The sequence below is a fragment of the Pan troglodytes genome, chromosome 19 (assembly GCF_028858775.2).
Source record: "Pan troglodytes isolate AG18354 chromosome 19, NHGRI_mPanTro3-v2.0_pri, whole genome shotgun sequence".
Lineage (NCBI taxonomy): Eukaryota > Metazoa > Chordata > Mammalia > Primates > Hominidae > Pan > Pan troglodytes.
In genome coordinates, this window is record NC_072417.2 from 29,171,012 (window position 1) to 29,195,237 (window position 24,226).

General features: G+C 52.4%; 1 protein-coding gene across 2 annotated transcripts in view; it reads right to left on the reverse strand.

Annotated features, from left to right (window-relative positions):
• Positions 1 to 24,226, reverse strand: part of LASP1 (LIM and SH3 protein 1) — a 55,417-nt gene that overhangs the window by 3,831 nt on the left and 27,360 nt on the right. For both annotated transcript variants that reach the window (XM_016930795.4, XM_016930796.3), the window contains exons 4-6: positions 19,730 to 19,837; positions 3,484 to 3,634; positions 2,819 to 2,922 (exon numbers count right to left, since the gene is read on the reverse strand). In XM_016930795.4, coding sequence (XP_016786284.1) covers positions 2,819 to 2,922; positions 3,484 to 3,634; positions 19,730 to 19,837 — 363 coding nt within the window. The remainder of the gene's footprint in view (positions 1 to 2,818; positions 2,923 to 3,483; positions 3,635 to 19,729; positions 19,838 to 24,226) is intronic.

The window sequence follows — 24,226 nt, forward strand, 5'->3', positions numbered from 1 at the left end:
TTGGCTACGATGGTCTCAAACTCCTGGTCTCAAGTGATCCGCTCGCCTCGGCCTCCCAAAGTACTAGCGTGAGCCCATCTCAACAAAAAATAAAAAATTAGTTAGGCTTAGTGGTACATGCCTGTAGTCTCAGCTACTCAGGAGGCTGAGGTGGGAGGATGGCTTCAACCCAGGAGGTTAAGGCTGCAGTGAGCTAGCTGTGATTGCACCACTGCTGCACTCCAGCCTGGGCAGCAGAGCAAGACCCTGTCTCAAAAAAGAAAAAAAAAAAAACAGAAAAAACATGCCCTGTATGCTATTATTTGTATGATTATAAGCACCAGTAGTTTCTTTTAGAAGCCATGATGAGTCCTGTCCAAGTTCAGGACAAAGATCTTTCCTTGGGAGAAAAATCTTCAGAGGACAGAAGACGTGTCTATCAGGTTCCACCTTCCAAGCCTCAGCCAAAATCTGCCGCTTAAGCCCTAGATCTAGGTAATGTTCAGTAAGGCACACAAAAACCTACAGCGCCACCTACTACCAGGATGGAGTTTAAAAAAAGAAAGAGGAAAAAAAAAAGAAAAATAAATCCTATAGCTATAGACAACATTCTACCTCCCCTGACCTTCACTGCCCTTGACTTGTCTCTGAGGCTCCACAGGACAGTTTGAAACCAACAGGTCTATGGGATAAGAAGTCACACCTCCCATGAAGTAACCTCAGTCTCTCTCATCACCAATTCTGCCTCTATCTTGGGCTGAGCCACTCCCATCCATGCCTATATCCTGCAACAGCCTCCTGACGGTCTCCCTGCTTCTACCCTCAAACCACTGCCTCTTCTCAACACAGCTGCCAGGGTGGTCTTCCAAAAACCTATGTCGCTCTGCACAGATCACAGGTCACAGAGGCCTTCCTGGGGCCCACAAGTCCCTGCATAATCGGACCTCCCACCCTCTCCCACTCTAGTCAATTCGGGCTTCCTGCTGCTCCCTGAACTTTCCTAGAATATTCCTGCCTCAGAGCCTTTGCACTTCCTGTCCTCGTTGCACGGCTCACTCCTTCCTTTATTGAGGACTTTGCTCAAATGTCACGTCTTTTTTTTTTTTTTTTTTTTTTTTCTAGCTGGAGTTTCGCTCTTGCTGCCCAGGCTGGAGTGCAAATGGCGTGATCTCGGCTCACTGCAACCTCCACCTCCCAGGTTCAAGCAATTCTCCTGCCTCAGCCTCCCGAGTAGCTGGGATTATGAACATGCACCACCATGCCGAGCTAATTTTATATTTTTAGTACAGACAGGGTTTCACCATGTTGGCCAGGCTGGTTTCGAACTCCTGACCTCAGGTGATCTGCCCACTTTGGCCTCCCAAAGTGCTGGGATTACAGGTGTGAGCCATCGCACCCGGCCAAATGTCTTTTTTTTTTGGAGATAGAGTCTTGCTCTGTCACCCAGGCTGGAGTGCAATGGTGCAATCTTGGCTCACTGCAACCTCTGCCTCTCGGGTTCAAGCAATTCTACTGCCTCAGCCTCCCGAGTAGCTGGGATTACAGATTACAGGCATACACCACCACAGCTGGCTAATTTTTGTATTTTTGGTAGACAGGGGGTTTCACCATGTTGGCCAGGCTGATCTCGAACTCCTGACCTCAAGTGACCTGCCCGCCTTGGCCTCCCAAAGTGCTGGGATTACAGGCGTGAGCCACCACCCCCAGCCAAATGTCTTAATCCAGCTGCTTTCTATCCATCCCTCACCCTGCTGTCTTTCTCTTCACAGCGTGTCACCGCTGACCTTATGTTATACACCTATTTTCTTATTGTTTTCTTGTTTGTCCCCCTGACTGGAATGTAAGCCCCCAGAGGGCAGAGAGGTGGCTTTATATTCAGAGATGGACCCTACACATCCAGGACAGACCCATTGAGGAGGGAGGGACTGGCTGGGCTGCCTGGAACCTTATACTTCAGACTAACTCTTGCGCCCACAGTGCCCTGGGCAGTCCTAACATCCCTTTGTTTGTGTGCCCAGAGCATCAGACTCCAGCCAGCCATTATCTCAGGCGATTTTATCTCTCTAAGTATCTGTTCTGCTCCTACGTGAGCTACTTTGAATTCCCAGGCACCCAGCCTGGAGGCGCTGAGCCTGCCAGGAGCTTGGTAAGGGTGGCTCAGCGGCACCCATGGGTGGAGTGAGTGGCAGGACTTACAGAGCCGGGACTTCAGCTCTGAGGGCTCAGGAAGCCTGATCTCACCCCGTTCCTGCTGGGCTTATTCACTTGCTCTAGGCCGGCTCAGAGTAGGTGAACCAGACGGACGCTGCCAGGGTCCCCAGCCCAGCAGGGGATACAGAGAAGGTGACCAACACAAAGAGCTCTTTTTAGTTGGAAAAAGTGCTCTGAAGGCAGCCAGCGGAGTCGAGTGATGCAAAGCATCAGGGTGATGCGCTTTACACGACATGGCTGGGGAGGCCCCTCAGAGGCAGGGGCAGCCTGAGAGCTGAAGGATGTGGAGGCCATCCTCATGAAGCGAGGAGAGCAGCGCCCAGTGCTGGAAGGCCCCATGCAGAAAGTTGCCTTGTGTGTTCCCAGGTAGCTGGGGTAAGGAAACCCCACCCAAAGCAGGGTGAGCAACCTGCCCATGGTACACCAGAGCTGGAACGCAGGGCCCCAGTCCCAGCCAGCCGCTGCCCACTACGCCAACCAATTTCCTCTCTGCTCACAAGGCTGAGATCCTTATCATCACACACAACAGAGGGTGGGTGCAAAGGTCAGGAGAATCCATGAGCTGTGTCCAAGCCTTCCCGAAGGACCCCCTGCCTCTGGCCTCTCCCCTCCGGCCAGGGTTACTCACCCCGCCACCACCTGGGGCGCTGCGCTGTATGGAGACTGGGGCTGCAGGCTCCTTGTAGCCACCATAGGACTGGGCCACCGGCTGCTGCTGGGGCTGCTGGTAAACTGGAAGATGGGAGGAGACAGGGCTCGGAAACTGTCCTGCCAAACCCAGCCCCTCCCAGAGCTCCCGAGAAGTCCATACCATGCACTTCCACCCCGCCCCCAACCTGGCTCAAGCCCCACAGCTCAAAGGCTGATGTCCACGTGTGCACATTTGCCTGTGTGTTGTATCCCACGCAGGGGCTCTGAGCCCCATGACCTGGGGGCCTCTCCTTTCAATCCTCTTGGCCCAGTACAGGCCTGACCCTGGTGCTCACGTCCTCGTTCTGGATGAGAATGGAACTTGGGGTCTTGGGAAGCAGTCCTTTCCACGCCTGCATGCGTGCGTGCGTGTGTGTGTGTGTGTGTGTGTGTGTGTGTGTCTGTCTCTCGCCGACTTCCTCCCCACCCCAGCTGGCCCGGCCTCAGGTCCTCTGGTCCCCTCTTGCACACAAGAGGCAGAATCGCCTGTTGATTAAGAGCAAGGCTCCGGAAGGTGTATCTGTCTGTCTGTCTTCTCCTGGCTTCCTCCCCACCCCACTGGCCTCGCCTCAGGTCGTCTGCACCAACAGGACCCGCACTCACCCGGGGCACTGGTCGGGATGTGGTGAGGCTGCTGCTGCTCCAGGGGCCGCCGGTAGCTGCTGCCGTCCTGCGAATCCCGGCGCTCTGGCTCCATGCCCTCGCCCCCGCTAGGGCCCATGCGGCTCTTCTCAAACTCCTCATGGTATTTTATCTGCAAGGTCAGAAGGCACTAGGTGAAGGGTCCCACTGCAAACCACCCAGTTCCTTCCCGTGACCCTCAAGATCCCAGGATGGGAGAGACTCCCCAAGAGCTTTGGGTACAGAAAGCCAGGTCTCGCTCTGGAAGCACCAGCTGTGTGTCCTTGGACAAGCTACCTAATCTTGCCAAGCCTCAGTTTTCACCTCTGCAAAATGGGACACCAGTCTCCCTCAGACACTGTTGGAGAATGCAATGAAATGACCGATGTAAAAGGACCATGAGAACTGAAGAATCAGACCAAAGTGAGTGGTCCCTTTTCTTTTTTTTTTTTTTTCGAGACGGAGTTTGGCTCTGTCACCCAGGCTGGAGTGCAATGGTACGATCTCAGCTCACCGCAACCTCCACCTCCAGGGTTCAAGTGATTCTCCTGCCTCAGCCTCCTGGGCAGCTGGGATTACAGGCGCCTGCCACTAGGCCCAGCTAATTTTTTGTATTTTTAGTAGAGACAGGGTTTCATCATGTTGACCAGGCTGGTCTCAAACTCCTGACCTCAGGTGATCCACCCACCTCGGCCTCCCAAAGTGCTGGGATTACAGGCGTGAGCCACCGTGACCGGCCAAGTGGTCACTTATATGCCTGCGGCAGGGGCGGGGCTGCTCTGTTTCTGCCTGGGTCCACAGTAACCACAGCAGCAGCCCGTTTCCTGAGCTCTTACTGTGCCAGGGCCGTGCTAGGTGTTTTATGTCACAGGCTCATGTGAGCTCGTCAGCGCCTCTGAGGGGTAGATTGCAGACCCCATGTAACAGGCAAGAAGGAAGCGAAGGGATTGATAAGTGAAGTGAGTGGCCCAAGATCACAGATTCCAGAGCCTTGCTCTTCATCAACAGGTGATTCCACCTCTTGTGTGCAAGATGTCGTGGGTACTACAGCCTAGGACGCTCCGCTGAGAATCCCAGCCTTTAGGGATAAAAACTGCCAGACCCTCCCTGAGGGTGGGACATCCTTCTCGGGTCAGGTTCCAAAAATGAGCAGAGAGGCCCAAAGAAGTCATATCCCTCAGGACCACCCCACTAGGCGGACATGTGAGGCTCCAAGCCTTCAAGTCAGTCTCTTGCCCCCACAGTGCTCTACTGGCTACAGAGTCCCCCACCTTGACCACCACCACCCAGGAGTCTTGAGTTGGGCCTCATGTTGTTTGAGGGCTGTGACTGTGCCTGCCTGGGGCTGGCTGCATTAGCCATCAAGGTCAGGAGGGCAGGGGAGGCAGGTGCCCACCAACCCAAGCTGGGGAGGGGAGGGAAGCTGCACTCTGCCCAGACCCCTTGGGTGCTATGGTGGAGGACTTGGCCAGTTTGGGGGAACCAGAGCCCCTGCTACCTCCATCAGAGACCTAAGCAGGGTCAGCCAGAGGAAGCCCCACCTCCACTACCAGAAAGAAACCTCAGGGTCAACTGGCCCATTTGTGTCCAGAGCCTCGGCCCCAGCTCAGTCCTCTTAGCCAACTGAGTTAGAGAGAAATGGTCGTTCATTCACCTTGTCTTCTTCAGGCTGAGTCCCATGGTGGGAAGAGAACACCAGCCTCGGTGTTCCCTGCTAGATCCAGATCCTGATTGGCCCCAGGCTTCCTCCACCTCCCATCCCCCATGGCACCTTCTCCAGACACAAGCCCTTTCCTCCTCTCAGGTCTGAAAACTGTCCAGATGGCCTTCTGGGGCTGTGCCAGACTCCCAAAGACAGGCCTGCCAAGGTCTCCTGGATCTCAGCCCAAGAGCCAGACCCTGGAGAATCACGGGTGACTCCCTGCGCTTGCGGCACCCTGACCCTGTGGCAACCAGATCCTGCGGCACCCTGGCCCAGCAGCACCCTGGCCCTACCCTGACCCTGTGGCACCCTGGCCCTACTCTGACCCTATGGCACCCTGGCCCTACCCTGACCCTGTGGCACCCTGGCCCTACCCTGACCCTGCGGCACCCTTGCTCCCTCTCTCCTTCCTCCAGCCGCTCCATGTGGCATAAGGCCCACACTTTCACACCTCACGTGCCTGGATCCAGCTGCTCTAGCCCCACCTGGGCCAGCCCAGAACCGGCCCCTGGGCCCATATGGGACAGGGGAAAAGTCAAGGTCCCTATTCCCAGGCACGCATATATCAGGTGGGTTTTGAGGCCTGATATATGTAGTTCTTGAGGCAGCAAGAACTACACCACAAGAAAGGCGGGTGGTGAGGCCGAGCACGGTGGATCACGCCTGTAATCCCAGAACTTTGGGAGGCCAAGGTGGGTGGGTCACTTGAGGTCAGGAGTTCGAGACCAGCCTGGCCAACTTGGTGAAACCCTGTCTCTACTAAAACTACAAAAATTAGCTGGGTGTGGTGACGGGCGCCTATAATCCCAGCTACGCGGGAGGCTGAGGCAAAAGGATAGCTTGAACCTGGGAGGTAGAGGTTGCGGTGAGCCAAGATCATGCCACTATACTCCAGCCTGGGTGACAGAGTGAGACTCCGTGACTCTGTCTCAAAATGAAAAAAAAAAGACAAGTCGTAAAGCCTCACATACATATCTCATTGCCTCAAATGGGAAAAGACCTCCAGGTGAGCCTATTTATGGGGGAGGGAGCCAGCCCTGGCCAGACTGACCACGCCCAACCCCACTAGGAAGGGCACCAGGGCACTCCCAGACACGGGGCCCATGCCCTGTTCTCAGATCCCTAAGACAAGGCCAGAAGTGACTCTCCCAGCCCACTCCCTCAGCAGCACCCTGTCCCCTGGCTGGGGTGGTGGGGGAAGACAAGGGAAGGAGATACCAGCCAGCAGCCCTAGTTGATAAACTTCATGCATATCAGCTCGCCGAATCCTCCCCACAAGTCTCTGAGGTAGTCAATGTCATATCCCGATATCCAGAGAGGCTAAGGGACCTGCCCAAGGTCATCTGGACACATGGTGGTAGGGAGGGAAGGGATTAAGGTCAACCTGGAGGCAGCCCACCCTCGCCACTCAAGGGCAGTCCAGGCTTCTCTCATCCTTCAAGGTCCATCTCGGCACCTCATCCTCGGGACGCTGGCCCTGGCTCCAGGCTGAAGCCAGGGCTTCCATAGCACCTGGGACTGGGCTGTGCTGTTGGCGGGTGGTGTCCCCCACCCCCACTGGATGGAAGCTCCTGGAAGGTAGTGAAGGAGCCAGTTATTCTGATGCAGGGGTCTCCCACAGCACTGCACACCCCAGGCCTCAGGACTGGCTGAAGAGAACAGACCAGGATCCTGGAGACCCTTGAGCTTTGCTTCTTAACATGTGGTCTCTGGGCCGGGTGCGGTGGCTCACACCTGTAATCCCAGCACTTTGGGAGGCTGAGGCTGGTGGATCACCTGAGGTCAGGAGTTTGAGACCAGCCTGGCCAACATGGTGAAATGCCGTCTCTACTGAAAATACAAAAATTAGCTGGGCATGATGGCAGGCACCTGTGATCCCAGCTACTCAGAAGGCTGAGGCACGAGAATTGCTTGAACCTCGGAGGCGGAGGTCGCAGTGAGCCAAGATCACGCCATTGCACTGCATCCTGGGCAACAGAGTGAGACTCTGTTTAAAAAAAAAAAAAAAAAAAAAGTGGTCTCCAGACTACCTGTGTCTGACTCAACTGGGCTCCTTGTTAGAATGCGGGTTCTGGGGCCTTCCAGAAAATCTACAAAATCAGGGCTGGGGTTCTGGAATATGCATTTTGGAAAAAAGCTCCCCAGGTAAGTCTGAAGCAGGCTTCAAGTCTGAGAACGGGTGGTCTAGAGCAGAAGCTGGGAATCTATGGTCCATGGACCAAATCCAGCCCACAGCCGGCTGCTAAGAACGGGTTCCACATTCTTTAATGCTTGGCAGGGGGTGGTGGAGGGGGGGAAGAAGAACCAAAAGAGGAATAATATTTCATGACACATGAAATTTCTCTGAAATTCAAATTTCAGCCTCCAGAAATAAAGTTTTATTGGAACACAGCCACACCCACTCAATTACCTCTTATCTGTAGCTGCTTTCATGGCAGAACTGCAGAACTGAGCTGCTGCCATAGAGGCCATATGGCCACAAAGCCTGAGATACCTCCTACCTGGCCCTTTACAGAAAAAACTTAGTGACCCTTGTTTGCCAAAATATTCTGATGGCATACTCCTATTGGTTAAATGTATTTTAGCACAATCTTCCTGAATTATGTGTATTTTATAAGTTACATGGAAGTTATCACTTGACAAATATAGAATGTATATTGTAAAACTTGCACCAAAGAATGAATTGTGAAAGTATGAGATGGCCAGGTGCGGTGGCTCACACCTTTAATCCCAGCACTTTGGGAGGCCGAGGTTGGCAGATTGCTTGAAGTCAGGAGTTCAAGACTAGCCTGGCCAACACAGTGAAACCCTGTCTCTACTGAAAATACAAAACTTAATCAGGCATGGTGGTGGGCACCTGTAATCCCAGCTACTTGGGAAGCCAAGTCATGAGAATCACTTGAACCCAGGAGACGGAGATTGCAGTGAGCCGAGATCGAGCCACTGTACTCCAGCCTGGGCGACAGAGTGAGTCCATCTCAAAACGAATGAATGAATGAATGAATGAGATGAAAAAGAACCAGAACCAGGAGTTAAGAGTTTTCTTCCTGTAGGAACATGCTGCCTGTCCCACACCTTGATGACCCCTAGTGGGCTCTATCCTCTTCACTTTTCTTTCTTTTTTTTTTTTTGAGATGGAGTCTCGCTCTGTCGCCCAGGCTGGAGTGCAGTGACACAGTCTCGGCTTACTGCACCCTCTGCCTCCCGGGTTCAAGTGATGCTCCTGCCTCAGCCTCCTGAGTAGCTGGGATTACAGGGAACTGCCACCACGCCCGGCTAATTCTTGTATTTTTAGTAGAGACGGGCTTTTACCATGTTGGCCAGGCTGGTCTTGAACTTCTTGACCTTGTGATCTGCCCACCTTGGCCTCCCAAAGTGCTGGGATTACAGCCGTGAGCCACTGTGCCCAGCCTCCTCTTCACTTTCCAGAGAGGAAACTGGTGGGGATGGGTACAACCATAGAAAGGTGTGAGGGCTCAGGGTTTGAGTGCTCCATGAGGATGGGGGGAGGAAGCGGGACATAGAGTGAAGAGAGTGACAGCTCTCCCCCACCCTCAGGGGAAACTCAGAAAGCAGGACACCAGGACAAGGAGAGAAACTGGTCCTTCCCAGACGGGCTCAGGCCTGCAGGAATTTCCTCCAGGCCCTGGCAGGCACCTAGCTGGAAGCCAACTTCACTTCCTGTTCCCTAGAATGCTGGCCTGCCTTTTCCTGATCCGAGAAAATGGGGTGGGAGTAGTGGGGTGGGAAGAGGAGGAGAGGCAAAACCTGCTGTTTCCTGGAACGCCCCTGCCCCATCAGGGCTGTCCCAGCCTGGGCAGTCCCCTTTGGGCATCCCCTCCGCACAACGTCTCTGCTGCCTCCTCTCCCCCTTGGCACTGGCTGTGCACAAAAGGCAAGAGCAAGCACGTGGCCAGGCAGGGCTTACACGTTAACAGCTGGAAACACCTGCATGGTTGCTGCTCCTGCTGGCTGAACAGCCAATAGTTCCTGCAGCCCGGGCTGGGGGCATAGGGAGGGCAGTGGTAAGGGCCTGGACAGAGTCTGGGGGGAGTCCAGTCTGGACGCAGAGGGCAGTTTACTTAGGGGTTTGGGTCAGGATCAGTCCCTCCTTTCCCGGCCCCCTCCCTTCAGGCCAGAGCAAGGACCGGCACCCACGTGGCAGCACAGGCTAAGCCTGTTCCTGAGGTGAGGCAGCCAACCCTGGCCAGGCTGAAAATCCAACCGACCCCAGCATCCGCTGGGAGGGGCACTCCAGGTGATGTTCTCACAGACCCAGCACAGAAGGTGAGTCTCCTGAGCCCCACTCTCTTAGTGACCCCTGTCCACTGGTGTTGGTGGCGGGGAGGGCACAAGGGAAGGGGACACCCCTCCTGAGGCCTCCAGGCTCACGAGGCACCTGCCCTTCCAACTTTTGTTCTGAGGTGGGAAAGGTCAGCTTCCCTTGTTTCCTTTCTGCTAAGGAAAAGAGCCTGCCCCTGAGAACCTGTGACCAGGGAGGGAAGTGCAGACACGGAATGGACAGGGGCCTGCCCTGGGCCCCGAAGGTGCCAGCAGGGGGCCTGCAGGGACAGGTGTCCTTGATGTTGGGGGCCCAGATGAATGTGTGACAGCTTCCCTGGACATGACGCTATCTGCATTAGTGATGGGGTGACAGGGAGCCTTTTCCTCTGGGAGGAGAGCAGGTCTGGACCCCACAGGCTCAGTCCCTTATGATGGGCTGCACTGTCACCAGACCAATGCCTCATCCTTAGGGGAGCCGTATGCTTACCTACATGACCTTGGGAGTCACTTTCCCCTCTGGGTCTCAGTTTCCTCATCTGTAAATAAGGCCATGGTACCATCTGCTCCCAGGTGGTCCTGCGAACCCTGACCAGCTCTAGGAACCTGAGCAAACTCTAAGCTGAAAGCAAGTATGGACACGTGGGTATTCCCACAAAGGGCTGGGGAAACTGATCTTGCTTCTTAAAAAGTCATTACACATGGATAAATGTATCTAAAGTTACGGCTGGCTGACCCGACGGCTGGAGGAGTAGCTGCCTGAACCCAGGACACCCTTCCTGGGTGGCTCTATTAATGTTAACAACCTCTGCAGCTATACAGCTCTTCACACAGCTCGACCAAGCTCTTCATACCCTGACAATCATCGCCCTAAAAAATGGGCCGGACACGCACACTTTCATTCCCATCTTCCAGAAGAGGAACATGAGGCTCAGAAATTAAATGACTTCCCGAGGCAGAGCTTTCATTGCTCAATAACAGCCAAGACTGGTGACACAAGGACAAAATCACCGCTAGACAGGCCCTTTCCTGAGAACAGGTGTGGAGCAGGGTGACCACACGCCCAAGTCCCAGTTCATGTCTGCTGCTCAGGGATAAATTTCAATGCACCCCTTTTCACTCTCAACAAGAATGATAATCAGAAAGTCACCCTAACTCGAGAGAGAGGGACACCAGGCATGCAACTCAGGACAGGCGGCACAGAGGGGCTAAATGGGCTGAGAAAAAGTGAGGCTCAGCTCCTTCCAGCCTGGGCCCACTTGGATAAAATTTCCAAACCCTCAGCTTCCTCTCCTTCCCCTCGCCAGCAAATGAAGAAATTGTGTTATTACTTTCCTGACCCACCTACTGGTTTGTTAAGCAAATAGGCACATGAGGGGGATGTTAGCACATTCAGAAGGCAAAGAAACATTTCCCAGCTTCCAAGGGCCTGGCTCATCCCTGCTCCAAGCTCTGCAAAGTTCTGGCCTTCGGAGAGCCCTGAGTGAGGAGCACCCTAAGCCCAGACATGTCAGCACAGCCCCAGCCTGGAAGCTGTCCTGGGCCTCTGTGGACACAGGCCACACTCTACCTGTGCCCGTGAGGTCCAAGTACATGTGGGTTCAGGGGTCCAGGCCTAAGGACCCTCCCGACTCAGCCAGGACCCTACTAGCTGGGACTCCAGGATGACAAGTTAGGGTCCATGACAAAGCTCTGCTAGCTGATGTTCTGTTTTCTGACCCCCCTGCTCTCCCAACTGTGGTGGAAAATAAAAGTCTGACTCTCCATACGGTGCTCCTCACATGATTATACATCACAGTGAACGAGGGAACAGCAGGCTCTGGGTGGAATCATCAGCTCACCAGCTAGGGTCTTTTTTTGGGTGCCCTTACATGCATTACTCATTTCCTTTTCTTTTTTTACTTTATTTATTTATTTATTTATTTTGAGACAGTCTTGCTCTGTCGCCCAGGATGGAGTGCAATGGTGCGATCTCAGCTCACTGCAACCTCCACCTTCCAAGTTCAACCAATTCTCCTGCTTCTGTCTCCCAAGTAGCTGAGACTACAGGGGTGCACCACCATGCCCAGCTATTTTTTTCTATTTTTAGTGGACGCAGGGGTTTGCCATGTTGGTCAGGCTGGTCTCAAACTCCTGGCCTCAAATAATCCACCTGCCTCAGCCTGCCAAAGTGCTGGGATTACAGGCCTGAGCCACCGCGCCTGGCCTCATTTCCTTTTCTCAGCCAGCCCGAGAATACTGCCATTTTTTTTTTTTTTTTTTTTTTTTTTTGAGACGGAGTCTCGCTCTGTCGCCCAGGCTGGAGTGCAGTGGCGCGATCTCGGCTCACTGCAAGCTCCGCCTCCCGGGTTCACGCCATTCTCCTGCCTCAGCCTCCCGAGTAGCTGGGACTACAGGCGCCCGCTACCACGCCCGGCTAATTTTTTATATTTTTAGTAGAGACGGGGTTTCACCGTGTTAGCCAGGATGGTCTCGATCTCCTGACCTCGTGATCCGCCCGCCTCGGCCTCCCAAAGTGCTGGGATTACAGGCGTGAGCCACCGCGCCCGGCCAAATACTGCCATTTTACAGATAGGGAAACCAAGGCTCAAGATGTGGGCAAACAGTGGGTTAAGTCAGAATCCAGTTCTAACATCAGAGCCTCAGTTCTCAACCTCCAAGCAATACTGCTCCCCATTAGAGACTCACAATATTTTATTTATTTATTTTTTAGAGACAGGGTCTTGCTCTGTCACCAAGGCTGGAGTGCGGTGGCATGATCATGGCTCACTGCAGCCTCAAACTCCTGGGCTCAAGCAATCTTACCACCTCAGCCGCTCGAGTAGCTGGGACTACAGGTGGATGCCACCATGCACGGCTAATTTTCTTTCTTTTTTTTGTAGAGATGGTATCTTGCTATGTTGCCCAGGCAAGTCTTAAACTCCTGGCCTCAAGCAATCCTCCCACCACAGCCTCCCAAACTGTTAGGATATAGGCGTGAGCCCACCATGCCCCAGTATTTTATTTTTAAAACAAACAAAAGTCTGTACTCAACTTCATTAGTAATCACAGAAATGCAATCTAAAACCATCGGCTATCACACTCTACACGATCAAAATGCTAAAGTGAACATATCTGAGCACGTGGAGCAAATGAAACTCATCTCTGCTGGTGGGAGGGTAAATCAGTGCAGCCACTTGGAAAATAGTTCCGCATTATCTCGTAAAGTTGAAGGAGCACACTTTTTTTTTTTTTTTTTTTTTTGAGATGGAGTCTCACTCTGTCGCCCAGGCTGGAGTGCAGTGGTGCGATCTCAACTCACTGCATCCTCTGCCTCCCAGGTTCAGTGATTCTCCTGCCTCAGCCTCCAGAGCAGCTGGGATTGCGCCACCGAGTGCGCCACCACGCCCGGCTAATTTTTTGTATTTTTAGTTGAGACGGGGTTTCACTGTGTTAGCCAGGATGGTCTTGATCTCTTGACCTCATGATTCACCCACTTCGGCCTCCCAAAGTGCTGGGATTACAGGTGTGAACCACCACGGCCCGGCCCAAGGAGCACACATTCTAAGATGCAGCAGTTCCAATGTACATAGACCTCAGGAGATATGTACAAAAATGTCCATAGCAACTGGAAACAGTACAAATGTCCACCAGCAACAGAATCAATAAAATGTGGTATAAACAAACAATGGAATACTATATAGCAATGAAAAAGGACGTACTACCGCTACACACAAACATATGGATGAATCTTTAAACCCAATGGTGTGTAAGAGAAGCAAGATACACAAAATTACTCTGTGTTCAAAATCAGGAAAAGCAAAACTATAGTGTTTAAGAATACATAATTACATACTAAAATTATAATGAAAAATACATGCTTTCAAAATCAAACTAGAGGATTGTCCAACAAACCTGCCTTCAGAGTATTTTACTCTGGGGACAAAACTTTGTTTGACTATTTACTATTGATTAGGCCCAGACTCTAAAGACTGAAGCTCATTACAGAATATAAAATGCTCATTATTTCTGGCCAACTGAGATGCAAAGCATTTCTGCCTGCAGCAAAGATATCTTCAAAGTTTATGGTTTTATTTTCCTGTAGGACAATAGCCAATGTGTAACTAATGGTAGGCCCTTAACCATTTCTGTAGCTAAATGTATCCAGTACTCTCTTTTTTCCTTTTTTCTTTTTTATTTTTGAGACGGAGTCTTGCTCTGTTGCCCAGGCTGGAGTGCAGTGGTGTAGTCTCAGCTCACTGCAACCTCCACTTCCCGGGTTCAAGCAATTCTCCTGCCTCAGCTTCCCAAGTAACTGGGACTACAGGTGTGCACCACCACACCTGGGTAATTTTTGTATTTTTAGTAGAGACAGGGTTTCACCATGCTGGCCAGGCTGGTCTTGAACTCCGGACCTCAGGTGATCTGCCCGCTTCAGCCTCCCAAAGTGCTGGGGTTACAGATATGAGCCACCTCGCCCGGCCCCAGCACTTTCTTTCACAGACTAGCATTTACCTCTGCCTCTCATATTCCCCAGCTTTAATCTCTAGCTGGTTCCCTCATAATTAAATAAAGATATGGTAAGTACTTACTACATGGGAGTTATATTTTTAACACTGTGAACACTGGGCTCTTGACAGGCATACGGTAATACAATGTATGGTATACCTGCCTGGTGAAACAGGTGTTTATTGTATATGTTACTATGTGTCATATTTCACACATAAAAAAATTTTAAGGACACAAAATTGTATACAGAAAATCAATATGTAAGTAAATAAAAGAAGAGGCTCCAGTAAAGCGACTAAAGTTTTCCATACTTGAACACTGCTAGAGCTCATGACAAAGGCCAGGATTCCTAACATGTAACCTTTATCCCATAGCATGGACCCATCAAAAGGCAACTCTTCAGATGCCTTTAATGATGACACAACTACTCACCATAGATGTGTAATATACTAGCCCCTTTCCTCACTTCCACACATTCTCAGTACTAGACAATGGCCAAACTTTTCTGCCAAACTTCACTTTATGACCCTTCTCCGGCAACAGTGTAGAAAGCAGACAAGTGTGCCTTTAAAGTATTGATAACATTGACAACATAACTGGGTGTGATGGCGTGTGCCTGTAATCCCAGCAACCTGGGAGTCTTAGGCCAGGGTTCACTTAAACCCAGGAGTTCAAGGCTGCAGTGAGCTGTGATCACGTGACTACACTCCAGCCTGGGCAGCATAGCAAGACCCTATCTCTACAAAAAAAATAACAATTAGCTGGGCATGGTGCTATATGCTTGTAGTACCAGCTACTCAGGAGGTTGACGGGAGAGGACCACTTATGCCCAAGAGTTCGAGGCTGCAGTGACCTACGATCGTGCCACTGTACTCCAGCCTGGGCAATCTTGTCTCAAAAATAATAATGATGATAATAATAGTGATATCATTTATCCCATGCCAAGCACTTGGCATGTTCCTTGCAACCACCTGTCAAAGTAGGGCCTACTGTCCCATTTTTACAAATGAGGAAACTGAGGCTCAAAGAGCCCTGCCTGGCCCCAGAATGACAGAAGCTAGGATCTGGGCCCTTACCATCTCTTCCTACCTCACTGTCTCGCCACTTAGCAAGACTGAAGACAGACTGCACTTATCCAAAGCAGACACCCCAGAGGAGATCAGACACTTGTTTTTAAAATGCTCTGGCTGGTAAAAAGCCCTAGTCTGCAGCATATCCCTCCAGGGAAGCATATCCTCATTCTTTTGTAAGATGGCCTGACCTTTAGAAATAACTGGAGTCAGCTGGGCACAGTGGCTCACGCCTGTAATCCCAGCACCTTGGGAGGCCAAGGCAGGTGGATCACCTGAGGTCAGGAGTTCGAGACCAGCCGAGCCAATATGGCAAAACCCTGTGTCTACTAAAAATACAAAAATTAGCCAGGCGTGGTGGCATGTGCCTATAGTCCTAGCTACTCAGAAGGCTGAGGCAGAAGAAGCGCTTCAACCTGGGAGGCAGAGGTTGCAGTGAGCCAAGATCACGCCACTGCACTCCAGCCTGGGCGACAGAGCGAGACTCTATCTCAAAAAAAAAATAAAATTAAAATTAAAAATAAATAAAATAACTGGAGTCATTTGGTGCTAATCTGGGAAGCAAAGCAACAAGCTACATACAGGAACAGGAATGCTATTTTGGATACAAAACAAAAGGTGTGGCTCTAAACACCCTATTTTCCAAAACACTTCAGGAGGTTGGGACAACTTAGCAATGGTTTTATGTGTGGTTTAAAGCTCCCAGGCGCAGTGGCTCATGCCTGTATTCCCAGAACTTTGGGAGGCCGAGGTGGGCGGATCACTTGAGTCCAGGAGTTTAAGACAATATAGTGAGACCCTGTCTCTGATAAAAAAAAAAAAAAAAAAAAAAAAGCTCCCCTGGGAGGCCAGGTGAGGTGGCTCACCCCTATAATCCCAGCACTTTAGGAGGCTGAGGCGGGAGGATAACTTGAATCCAGGAGTTTGAGACCAGCCTGGGCAACATAGCAAGATAGTGTCTCTGCAAAAAAAAGAAAAATTAGCTGGGCATGGTGGTGCACACCTGTGGTCCCAGCTACTCGGAGGCTGAGGTGGGAGAATGGCTTGATCCCAGAAGATTCAGGCTGCACTGAGCCGTGAACACACCACCGCACTCCAGCCCGGATGACGGAGCGAAACCCTGTCTCAAAAATAAAAATAGGCTGGGCTCGGTGTCTCACGCCTGTAATCCCAGCACTTTGGGAGGCCGAGGCGGGTGGATCACAAGGTCAGGAGATCGAGATCATCCTGGCTAACACGGCGAAACCCTGTCTCTACTAAAAATACAAAAAATATTAGCCGGGCGTGGTGGCGGGCGCCTGTAGTCCCAGCTACTCACGAGGCTGAGGCAGGAGAATGGCGTGAACCCGGGAGGCGGAGGTTGCAGTGAGCCGAGATCGCACCACTGCACTCCAGCCTGGGTGATAAACCAAGGCTCCGTCTCAAAAAAATAAAAATAAAAATAAAGCTCCCCTGGGGTTCTGAGGTACAGCCTGATCTGGCACCCTCTGACTTAGGGGTTGGTGAAGCTTTTTCAGACTTTTAGGTGGTGGCTCTCAAACTTCAGAGAGCACCACAGAAACCCAGGGAATGTGTCTAACATGCTGATTCCTGGGCCCCACTCCCAGAGACGCTGATTCTGGCAGCCAGGGGAGAAGGCCTGTGAGTCTGCATTTTCAGTCAACCCTACAGGTGACTGTGCTACAGCTGTCTGGAGGCCCATATCCGACAGACTGTGATTGCTTTCATTAAAACCAAGAGTCTCCAGGCTTTGCATTCACACCCTACAGGTCTCTGCTAAAGCTGCAAAAGCAGCTAGCAGGTCGGGGTCGATCCCTTCCCCCAGCTCCTGCAGAGGACCATTAGCTCACTGCAGCACCGCGAGAAGGGTAAAAGATGGTTATCTCCTGAGATGCGGATGGCTTGGCCAGGGTGGTGAGTTTTGTCACTAGGATATTAACACCTCTAACTGGGGGAGGGAAGAAGAGGAGGTGGCTTAGGCTGAGTGTGGAGTGTTCTGGAAGCTTTCCAGAAAGGGAAGCAGGGATGACTGGGCTTGTCTCCCCTCCTCCAAAACCCACAGGGTGAAGCAATGAGTGAACAGCCAGGGAGCTGGGGTTGCACATTGGGAGCAAGTGTCACTGATAAAAGACTAGAGCCTCTACATGAAAAGCCGCAGAGGCTGAAGAGCCGACATTCCAGTTCTGTGAACCATTCCGGGTTTTCCCCATAATCTAAGACCATCTTCCCCCTCCCCCACTTTCCAAGCGGAGAGCTCTGAAACACAGACCTAAGGGTCTTATCCTTTGCAGGGTCTGAGCCAAAGGGAAGCTCCAGGGTGTGAGGCCAGGCCCTAGCATATAAAGAGTCAACTGTGACAGGCCTCTGGAAGTTGGAGGGGAAGGAGGATTAGAGTGCCCGCCCTAGGCATCCCCTGCTAGCCAAAGGGAAGCATGCCATTTCCTCAGGCCACCAATTTCAAACTGCAGGTCAACAAGCCAGTTGCAAAACCCATTCACAGTAAGTCTGCAACCAGCATCTTTTTGGTTTTTTTTTGAGATGGAGTCTCGCTCTGTCGCCAGGCTGGAGTGCAGTGGCCTGATCTCGACTCACTGCAACCTCTGCCTCCCGAGTTCAAGGGGTTCTTCTGTCTCAGCCTCCCAAGTAGCTGGGATTACAGGCACACGCCACCACGCCCAGCTAATTTTTGTATTTTTAGTAGAGATGGGGTTTCACCATGTTGGCCAGGATGGTCTCGATCTCTTGACCTCATGATCCGCCCACCTCAGCCTCTCAAAGTGCTGGGATTACAGGCGTGAGCCACTGCGCCTGGTCCTTTTTTTTTTTTTTTTTTGGAAACAGGGTCTCACTCGGTTTCCCAGGCTGGAATGCAGTGGTGCAATTACGGCTCACTATAACCTCAAACCTCTGGGCTCAGGTGATCCTCCCACTTCAGCCTCCTGAATAGCTAGGACCACAGGCGTGTGCTATCATGCCTGGCTAGTTTTTGTATTTTTTTTTTTTTTTGTAGAAACAGTTTTGCTGTGTTGCCCAGGCTAGTCTCAAACTCCTGGGCTCAAGCAATCCTCCCACCTCAGTCTCCCAAAGTGTTGGGAATACAGTCCTCAAAGGGGCTGTATTATGTGAGGGTGTATAGGGGCCTGCAACCAGCATCTTTAGAAAAGATCTGAATGTGGCCGGGTGCAGTGGCTCACACCTGTAATCTCAGCACTTTGGGAGGCCAAGGCAGGCACATCACCTGAGGTCAGGTGTTCAAGACCAGCCTGGCCAACATGGTGAAACCCTGTCTCTATCAAAAATACAAAAATTGGCCGGGGGTGGTGGTGTGCACCTGTAATCCCAGCTACTCCACTTGGGAGGCTAAGGCAGGAGAATCACTTGAACCCTGGAGGCGGAGCACCACTGCACTCCAGCCTGAGCAACAGAGTGAGACTCTGTCTCAAAAAAAAAAAAAAAAAAAAAGATCTGAACGCCCTCTAAGTAGGAAGTACTCATTCATGAAAGCTTCCATTCTGTTTTCCCTCTACATAAATGTATGCCTGTCAGATGGGTCAAGACGTACAATGTATATTTTACTGTAGGCTGAAGTCAGAGTTTGAAAGCCACCATTTTGGGCATGGCTGGTTCTACTGTCTGTGGGCTGCCTGCGCTTCTGAAATCCACCTGACCCACCACTGCAGCCCACTCTATGCATGGCCCAGCCAAGCTCTTAAAGGAGCGCCCTGCTGAGGTGGCCAGGTGGAGGGTGGGAAGGGATGTGGAGCCCAGGGAGTGGGTGCTGAGACCACCGGAAAGCCAGGCCCCCCCGGCAATCTCTATCCCCAGTTCCTCAGCCCAGAGCAACAACGGGCAGCTCACTGATCCCTTCCTGTTCCAGACACGAAGACAGCTGCCTGCCTAAACCCTCCCTGGCAGGACCTCCTAGGCCAGGCTGGCTGGGCAGCCCCTGCAGTTCTGTGTGCGCATCCCCCATGGTTGCTGCTCACCGCAGTGCCCTGCCCCCGCATGCCTAAAGCCACACAGGCTGCTTGCCTGTGGCTCTGCCAAGCAGGAAACTGAGGCCTGTTCTCTGGCCACAGGTGCCATGGAGGGCACACGATGCTGGGGACAGTTGATCCCCTGCCCACTCTCCATGCCCACCCCTGCCACAGCCAGATGCCACTGACCATCAGGGAGGCGGGGGGTGTGAGCCAGGGGGTGCAGGGCTGGCGGGTGAAGCTGGCTGGGGTTTTTACACAGGAAGGAAGAGCAGGCTGATGTGGGGGAGGAGGCCAAGGAAGGGCGGAAATGACTGCAATGTCAGCACCCAGGCGCAGACCAGGGGAGGCCAGGTGCTCCCCGCCCCCCAGTTTTGACCTTTGTGCTAAGATGAGACGTGCAGTCTTCACCGATACCCACGATATCCAGAAAAAAGAACAACAGTCAGAGAGAGTGGGGGCTGATTTAGCACACAGGCCCCCACAGAATACAGTCCCTTCAAGAAGAAAATGCTATGCGTGCTGGTCTGGGGGTACACAGAGAAGAGGCATCTGGGAACCCCAAGCTCTTCCCCAGGCCCACCCTGGAGGGCAGGGGCAGTGGAGGCACTGGCCTCATTCACATCTGCCAGGCTTGCGTCTGCCAGGCTGGCAGGAAGGAGACCAAACAGAGGGCAGCAGGGATGCCGCAGGGCAGGGCAAGAGCTCACGTTACTGATCTGGTCCTGGGTCTTCTTGATTCTCTGGAGCTCGGGCGTGTCTGCCACTACGCTGAAACCTTTGCCCTTGTTCTTCTCAAACTCCTCCTTGTAGCGCACCTGCAGGAGGGGAGGAAGAGGGATTGGAGTCAGCCCAGGAGCCGAAAGGGCCTCGGCTTGGGGCCCCTCTGAGGCAGCAACCAGTCAGGAGACAGGGACAGGGAGTCAGCAGAAAGACCCTGACCAGAAGTCCCCAACTCAAAGCAGAGGCCTCAGCCAAAAGGTGTTAGACTCGTAATAATAAGCCACTACCAAGTCTTCGGTGCGCAGTGAATGGCGGGCACAGAGCCCAGGGCCTTACATGAACCATCTCATTTAGATCCCACCATACATATAGCCACGCAATTAACAGCTCCAATTTACGGATCAGGAAACGGAGCCACAGAAAGGCAAAGTCCCCTGCCCAAGGTCACAGAGCTTAGCAGTCAATGTCCAGCACTACCAGAGTGCAAACCCTCATCTGCCTGACTCCTGACCCTTCACTCCCTGCCCATCCTGTCTGGAAGCTTATAGGAAAAAGGTTCTTTCCAGAGCTCCCACGGTGGCCCCAGCCCTCATGTTAGCCAGGATGTGGCCCTGCCCACTACGCCTGGGGGAGCTTTTCAGCAACCAGCTGAGTGAGGGCTGTGCCAAAGGACAGAGTTGGTGCCCAGAAAGGAGGGTGGTGAGACAGTCCCAGGGAAGGCTCCATCAATGCGCCTTTGACAGGCCCCACGGATTCTGGGAGCCTGCCGGGATGGCTTCAGAGGCCACCACCATAGGAGGGGAGGAAAGCAGCGGGGGTCAGACAGCATCTCAGCAGGTCTCCAAGCTCCAGGGAAGAACCCTTCCACCCCACCACAGTACTAGAGGGACTCAAGTCAGACATCAGAAAGGACTTCCCTGGCACGAAAGGAATTGAAATATGAGGAACAGCTTGTCCTCCCCCGGGGGTTTTGAAGAACAGAATGAGGCTGAGAAAACTCATGGAACAGGAAACTATTCCTTGGCTTCCAGAGACTTCACTGTCCACCTCATCAGCCATCTGTTCCAGACCCCACCAGCTGCTTGGATTTCCTCCACGGGGGCTGCACTGTCCTGGACACAGGTCAGCCCAGGACACAAACCCAGGCAGTTCCCTGGCAGGGAATCATCTGGCAGCAGCACCGAGCTGTGCTTAGACTGGAGCGACTGCACATGCGCATGCAGCCACGGCCACACCTGTCAGGTCCTCTGCACATGCCTGTGGGGGTCAGAGTCCTTGTTTGTGTCGTGAAGCCCCCAGTCACTCATCCATGTGGTTCCCTCTCCTTCTCTGTTCTGATCCAGACAAGAAGGGCTTGGATGTGCTGGTCCCCATTAGATCAGAAGTGAATGCAGTGGATAGAGGCACCAACCCACCCCAAGAGTCCAGAACCTGCCTAGCACCAGCTCTTCCTCAGCCCTGGAAGCCCTGGGCCAGCACGGTGACTCTTAGTGGGAGGCCCTTTGGGAAGCGGGCATCGGGGAAGGTAGGGCACTCAGAGACAGAGAAATGTAGCTCCAGATACAGAAGCCCTGCATCTCAAGCCCCTGGCCTCGGTTTCCTCATCTGTAAAAGAGTTGTGACAGAAATCAGGTATAATATGGGGAGGGGGCTTCTTATCACCAAGTCTGGGCACAAAGCCAGGCGGAGCTAGCACTAACGCAGGCTCAGTCTCCCACTTCTGAGTGATCTTGGGCCAACGACTTCACATCTCAAGACTCAGTTCCCACATCTGTAAAATGGGGACCATAACGCCAGTCACTCCAACCCACGATACAGACAGTGGCTCTAAAGCAGCAGCGCATTGTGGAGGGCCAGTGTGAAAGTGCTCTGTCAGCAATGAAGTGCTGAACGAGTGCCAGTCCCCCACTCCGTCCCCTGCTTCCTGGCTTTGCAAGGGTCAGGCCCCTAATCCAGGGGAATAATCGCCATGGCGACGCTGCAATGACATCAGCAGGTTCCCAGGATCGGGAACTGCTTCTGCCTCCCCCTCCCTGTTGGGGAAGGATCATTCATTTCACTGCTAACATAGGAGGCCCACAGAGGGTAGGGGTGAGGGGTAGGGGCTGAGAAGGGAGGGAGCCTGGGATCAGCACCACCTTGCTGTGTGTTTCTAAGCAAGTCAGTTCCCCTCTCTGGGTCCCCTGAAGGGAGCTGGCTAGCTGATCTCTAAAATCCCCCCCATTTGGAGTCTGTGACCATTTTTAAGCACCTTCAGACCCTGACTATGGATAATCAAGACAGGGAAGGCTCTTTGAAAGGTCTTTGGGTATGGAAGGGGTGGCAGAAGTGAAGGGTGGGGGGCCAGGGGTGTAGGGAGGGCCCAGCCCAGAGCCCCTCTTCAGGGCTCCCTTCTTGCCCTGGCAGGAGTGCTTGCCCCTGTTGTCTAGGATGGCTCACCAGGGTGCTGTGGGGGTCCCTGTGGAGGAAGGGACCTGCCCAAGGTTACAACCCAGTTGTCGCTCAGGCCAGGATGCAACTCAGCGCTTCGGTCAGAGGACCCCACTTCTGGGAGATGCCTGGGCTCCCAGAGGACCCCACTCCTGGGAGATACCTGGGCTCCCATTTTGGAAACTCTGGTGTCAGGCCCAGGACTGACTGACATCTGAGGCTCCTGACACCCAAACAACCACCATCCATGAAACTCTAATTTTTCTGTCAGTTCTTAGTTGTTCTCCCTGGATCTATCTTGCTTCTCATCCCAGCAGACAGGAGGTGCAGATCAACATTTGTTGGATGATGAATGAATTGAATGCAGACACGTAATCTCCAAACAAAGCAGCATAATTGGGAAAACAACTGCCTTGATGACCCAATATAAGAAGAAGGATCATTACTTAAAAACAAAAATTATGCCAGGCACAGTGGCTCACGCCTGTAATCCCACCACTTTGGGAGGCAGAGGTGGGTGGATCACCTGAGGTCAGGAGTTCATGACCAGCTTAACATGGTGAAACCCCATCTCTACTAAAAAAAATACAAAAAAAGTTAGCCAGGCGTGGTGGGCGTAATCCCAGCTACTTGGGAGGCTGAGGCAGGAGAATTCCTTGAACCTGGGAGCCAGAGGTTGCAGTGAGCTGAGATGGTGACACTGTACTCCAGGCTGGGCGACAGAGTAAAACTCCGTCTAAAAAAAAACACAAAAATTAGGCTGGACTTAAAAAACAAAAAGGCTCATGTCTGTAATCCCAGCAGTCTAGGAGGCCAAGACAGGTGGATCACTCGAGCCCAGGAGTTCGAGACCAGCCTGGGAACATAGTACGCCATCTCTATTTAAAAAAAAAAAAAAATTAATAAAAATCTCTAAAAAAATACAAAATTTATTGAGCGAAATACAATTTCCACTATTATGTGCCTACTATGTGTTGGGCCAACATACTTTGTAACCCATCCCCTTCTAACAAAAAAGAAACACTAGTTCTTAAAATTTAGGCAGGGTGCGGTGGCTGACACCTGTAATCCCAGCACTTTGGGAGGCTGAGGTGGGCAGATCACTTGAGGTCAGGAGTTTGAAACAAGCCTGGGCAACATGACGAAACCCTGTCTCTACTAAAAATACAAAAATTAGCCGGGCATGGTGATGCACGCCTGTAGTCCCAGCTATTCAGGAGGTGGAGGCGAGAAAATCGCTTGAGTCTGGGAAGTCAAGGCTGCAATGAGCCAAGATCACGCCACTGCATTCCAGCCTGGGAGACAGAGAGAGACCCTGTCTCAAAAAAATACAAATTAAAAAAAAAAATTAGACACACACAGATGGAGAGGAGAGCTGATGGAAAGGGCCGGGGCTGGAAGTCATGGTCAAAAGGTTGCTGTGTGTATTTCCCAGCTTCCTCATGTCCAAGTTCCATTTCCTCTCCTTTCCGGGAGAACAGTAGTAGCAAACACTGAATGCTGACTCCACGCCAGGAATCTTTAAATGCTTAACATATCCTCCTATCTCACACCACCCTCTGGAGAGAGGTAATCCACATTATTCAGACGAAGGCACTGTGCACAGAGGTTAAGCAACTTGCCCAAGGTCACACAAGCTGGTGGCAGCAGATGCGAGATTCAATCTCAGGCCAGCTAGTTCGGGTAAGAGTGATACTCTACCACCCATGCTGCTTACAAGATCCGAGGAGGATAGAAACCCCCCTGTAATTTCCCACGACCCCAGCAAGGTGAGCTGATGAAGGAAAAAATGGAAGAACAGTCTACTGGCACTTGGCACTTCTGCCTGGGCTCAGGGCCATACAGACACCTCCAGCTCAGTCCCACCCCAAAGCCACTGCCTCTGCTCAGCCTGGGGGTGGGATGGGAGCAGCAAATGAGAAGGGGGGCTGGGGGTCCAGCTGCCAGCCCCCTGCCTCAGCCAGGCCTGGGCAGGACCACCGAGAAGGTCATTTCTGGACAGTTCTGTGGTTACCTCCTCCACAGGGGAGGCTCCAGGTGTCCCAGACACCCAA